Source organism: Scylla paramamosain, chromosome 39, assembly GCF_035594125.1.
Source record: "Scylla paramamosain isolate STU-SP2022 chromosome 39, ASM3559412v1, whole genome shotgun sequence".
In the NCBI taxonomy this organism is placed as follows: Eukaryota; Metazoa; Arthropoda; class Malacostraca; order Decapoda; family Portunidae; genus Scylla; species Scylla paramamosain.
Window position 1 is genome coordinate 12,194,882 of NC_087189.1, and position 5,000 is coordinate 12,199,881.

The 5,000-nt window shown below is 39.7% G+C and overlaps 1 protein-coding gene across 1 annotated transcript in view; it reads left to right on the forward strand.

The window, feature by feature from the left end:
- LOC135092188 (uncharacterized) overlaps nucleotides 1-5,000 on the forward strand; it is a 40,349-nt gene that overhangs the window by 18,630 nt on the left and 16,719 nt on the right. Inside the window, exon 2 of the mRNA XM_063990482.1 lies at nucleotides 1-372. This exon is cut by the window's left edge and continues 269 nt beyond it. Coding sequence (XP_063846552.1) covers nucleotides 238-372 — 135 coding nt within the window. The 5' untranslated portion in view covers nucleotides 1-237. The remainder of the gene's footprint in view (nucleotides 373-5,000) is intronic.

Genomic DNA, 5,000 nt, shown 5'->3' on the forward strand with positions numbered 1-5,000 from the left:
CCCACCACCACCAGCAAACCACACCACCACCCGACCATAAGAGGACCCACAAACAAGACTCTTCTCCCAAGGCTCCTCATTCTCCTACTGACCACCACCACCACGACAACCGCAAGCACAAGAACACAAGAGGCCCCCGAATTGCCAGGGACCCTAGAGAACCCCAGCCTTGCCTCTCCCAGCCTCCCTAGTGACGATTACTGGAGTGTAGGTGAAGAGGAGAAGGTTGATGACGTTATGAAGGTTTTCAGGCGCACTGCACGTCACTTCAGCAGTCTGGACCTGTGTGACGATGCGATGTGTGACCAGATGGTGCGGCAGGCGAACGCTCTAGCCAGGATGAAGATGGTGCGACGGTACATTGAACAAGGGGTGAGTATTGAGTAAGGAGGGAGAGGGGAGAGAACGGGAGGGAGGAAGGGAGAGAGAGAGAAGGACTGACAGATAAACAGACAGACAGACAGACAGACAGATAGACAGACAGACAGACAAACAGACAGACAGACAGACAAAAAAACAGACGGACAGACATGAATTTTTATGAATGAGTCAAAGAAAAAATAGTAATGAACGGAGAAAGGACGGATGGAAGGAAGGAAACAAGGAAGAATGAAAGCAAGGAAGGAAGATAGAAAGGAAGGAAGGAAAAAAGGAAAGAAGGAAGGAAAGAGGAAAGAAGGAAAGAAGTAAGAAAAAAAGGAAGCAAAGAAGCAAGGAAAAAAGAAAGAAAAGAAGGAAGGAAAGAGGAAAGAAGGAAAGAAGAAAAAGGAAGCAAAGAAGCAAGGAAAAAAGAAAGAAAAGAAGGAAGGAAGGAATTTGAAGGGAATAAACAAAAAATGAGAGAGAGAGAGAGAGAGAGAGAGAGAGAGAGAGAGAGAGAGAGAGAGAGAGAGAGAGAGAGAGAGAGAGAGAGAGAAGGTAAGGGGATTTTAAAGGGAGGGACTATGATATTAAGGGAGGGGAGGCGGGAGGGAGGCGGGAGGGAGGGAAGGAGGGAAGGGAGGAGGGAGATATAGAAGGTAGGCATTTGTTGGGTGGAGACACGACATGAAAGAGCTTATGGGAAAGGTAGGAGGGAGGAAGGGAGGAAGAAGATTAAGAGAAAGGAAGAATGGAGGGAAGAAGGAAGAAAGGAAGGAGAAAAGAAAGGGAGGAAGGAAAGAAAGGAGAAGGAAAGGAGGAAGGAAGGAGGGGACGGGGAAAGAAGAAGGAAAGAAGGAAGGAAGGAAGAAGGAAGGAAGAAAGATAGGGAAAAGAAAGATGAATGAGTAAAACGATAAAAACGAAAAAGAAATAAAGGACTGAATACAAAAACATACGAGAAGAACAGACGAAAGAAGACACGAGGAAGAAAGGGAGAAAGGGAAGAAAGGATGATAACAACAACAACAACAACAACAACAACAACAACAACAACAACAACAACAACAACAACAACACGCTCACTCACTCACTGCCTTGAGAACTTAATCTAGACTGATCTACCTGTCACTGGAGAGAGAGAGAGAGAGAGAGAGAGAGAGAGAGAGAGAGAGAGAGAGAGAGAGAGAGAGAGAGAGAGAGAGAGAGAGAGAGAGAGAGGCGGGGCGTGATTCAGCACTTCCCCGTGTGTGTGTGTGTGTGTGTGTGTGTGTGTGTGTGTGTGTGTGTGTGTGTGTGTGTGTGTGTGTGTGTGTGTGTGTGTGTGTGTGTGTGTGTTTTCATATTATCCAAAGATGACTTGACAATTATGATTTAAGCAAGCACCCACGCCCACCTCTCTCTCTCTCTCTCTCTCTCTCTCTCTCTCTCTCTCTCTCTCTCTCTCTCTCTCTCTCTCTCTCTCTCTCTCTCTCTCTCTCTCTACTCCACATCCTCCTCACACGTTCTCTCTCTCTCTCTCTCTCTCTCTCTCTCTCTCTCTCTCTCTCTCTCTCTCTCTCTCTCTCTCTCTCTCTCTCTCTCTCTCTCTCTCTCTCTCCCTTGTGTCTCTCACCCCCCGCTCCCCTCTCCCACTCATCAACCCACAAGGCACCCACACACACACACACTCCCCTCACTCACATTTGTCTTTCTCCCTAGCACTCTAATTTCCACGACCCACACACACACACACACACACACACACACACACACACACACACACACACACACACACACAGCCAGGCCTCACGTCACTCAAATCCTCATTAATCTAATAATTTCTCCTTCACCTTCCTTCCCTCCTTCCTTCCCTCCTTCCCTCCTTCCTCTCCTCTCCTCCGCCCTAATTTACGAGCAAGAGGTGGAGGTGTAAACAATCGATATCCAATTTGAGGCTGTATTAAGTTTTTTAACGCGAATTTTGCACCAACACTAAAGATTTACGTAAGAAAATTGTTATAGGTAGAGACAGACAGACAGGTCATCTCATTAATTCAGGTACACACGTATACACACACACACTCTCTCTCTCTCTCTCTCTCTCTCTCTCTCTCTCTCTCTCTCTCTCTCTCTCTCTCTCTCTCTCTCTCTCTCTCTCTCTCTCTAAATCTTACACACACACACACACACACACACACACACACACACAGCAGTATCATAAACGTACAAAATTTTGGCCTCAAGAAAATAAATAAATAAATAAATTACGAAAATATAACGAGAAATCAATACGAACATACAAAGAAAGTAAAAAAAAGAAGGGAAAATAATTAAATACAACACAAAAGAACACAAACATAGAAAAAAAGAAGACTTACACTTGAAGGTAAAAATAAACGCCAAACAAACCAACAAACAAACACACCCACAATATAATGAAGTCTGTAATTAAAAAGAAAACGAGCCAAAAAAATAAAAAATACTATAAAAATTAATTAAACAAAAAATTAAATAAATAAACCTAAAAAAAACTTAACCCCTCCACAAAAAAAATAAATAAATAAATAAACCAGAAAATGCCAAACCAAAAAAATAAATAAATAAAATAAATGAATAAAAAAATTCTCTTAAAAAATTAACACGAAAAAAACAAAAAAATTAAAAAAATCTCCCCAAAAATTTTATAAATAAAAATAAAAATAAAAAAAAAAAATCCTCCAAAAAATAAATTAAAACTGAAAAAAAAAACAAAAATCCTCCAAAAAAATTTAACAGAAAATAAATGAAAATTCTCCAAAAAATAACAAAAATAAATAAAATCATCCAAAAACAATAAACAAAAAAATATAAAAAAAAGACAATAAAAATCTTCCAAAAAAATTAAAAAAAAAATAAATGAATAAAAATAAAAATCCCTTCAAAAAATAATATAATATAAAAATCCCTCTAAAAAATGACAAAAAATAAATAAAAATAAAAACACACAAAATTTAAAAAAAAATCCCTCCAAAAAAAATAAACTAAAAATTTTCAAAACAAAAAAATCAAAATAATCTTCCCAAAAAAATAAACCCCCCAAAAAAATAAATAAAAAAAATCAGAACCATAAAAAAATTAAATAAATAAAAAGAAATGAAATAAATAAATAAATAAATAAATAAATAAATAACCTAACCCAAAAATGAACAAAAAAATTCAACCCTTTCAGATCCCAAATTCCTCCATACGCACACACACACACACACACACACACACACACACACACACACACACACACACACACACACACACACACACACACACACACACAAAAGAAAACCACAAAGGCAGCAGATAATTCTCGCACCACAGAAAGGGACTCAGGTATCTACAGGTGTGCCCGGGGAGGGTTGGAGTGGCCAGGTATGCCGCGACAGGTGTGCTGGAAAGGTTGGGGAGGGATAAAGGTGAGAGGACGGCAGATTGTGTGGGCTAAGGCGATGAAACATTTAAGCATCTGCGTCAGGAATAGTCCACTTGGAGGAGGAGGAGGAGGAGGAGGAGGAGGAGGAGGAGAGGACGAGAATAGAGTAGCAGAGAGAAAGTCAGTCAGTCAAAATAGGAAGAAAAAGAGAAACAGCAGGAGGAGGAGGAGGAGGAGGAGGAGGAGGAGGAGGAGGAGGAGGAGGAGGAGGAGGAGGAGGAGGAGGAGGAGGACGAGAATAGAGAGAAAATCCAGCCCGTCAAAATAGGAAGGGAACAGAAGCAAGAGAAATAGGAAACATTTGAAACATTTGAAACATTTGAAGCATTTTATTTTCCCTTAACCAAATGAGCTACAAACACAGGGGGGAGTGGGGGAGGAGGATGAGTGCAAGGAGGCCGTCTGGAGCTGAGTGGTTTTTGGCCAGCAGTGGAAGTGAGGTGCCGGACATTAATTCTTGATGTACCTACTAATAAGTGTCAGATTAGGTAACACCCGCCAAACAAAGTAGGGCACATCTTTTGTAACAATAAAGAGCCAAACAGATCAGTAGATTCTAATAATAAATGGCGGGAAAGTAGTAGTAGTAGTAGTAGTAGTAGTAGTAGTAGTAGTAGTAGTAGTAGTAGTAGTAGTAGTAGTAGTAGTAGTAGTAGGTAGTAATAATAATAATAATAATAATAATAATAATAAATAATAATAATAATAATAATAATAATAATAATAATAATAATAATAATAATAATAATAATGATGATGATAATAATAACAAATACTAAGTGAAAATTATAACATTACATGACAGCAGAAACATGGCCACGCATCCAATCACTGAAAATTACATACATTTTAAGTTGCTTTTTGAAGGAGTGCACTGAAGGCAGAGCTTATATACTGCGAGGGGTACAATTCAAGGCTTTAGGTCCAAGATAAGGAAGGGAATGTAGAAAGGCTTAAATTATGCCCAGGTACACGTATATTTTCATGAGTAAGGGTGAAATAGGTGTGCTGTGATGGGAAGGTTACACACACATCTCTTTTCAACTGCTTATACATGTGCATTCCAATTTGCAGCTTATGTCAAAAAGTCATAGTGAATTCACGTGCGAGCAAAGTAACCAGTGTTTGTAATGATTCTTGTGGTCCTCTTCTGCAGTCTAAACAGAGGTAGCAAATGTGTGGGAGGAGGAGGAGG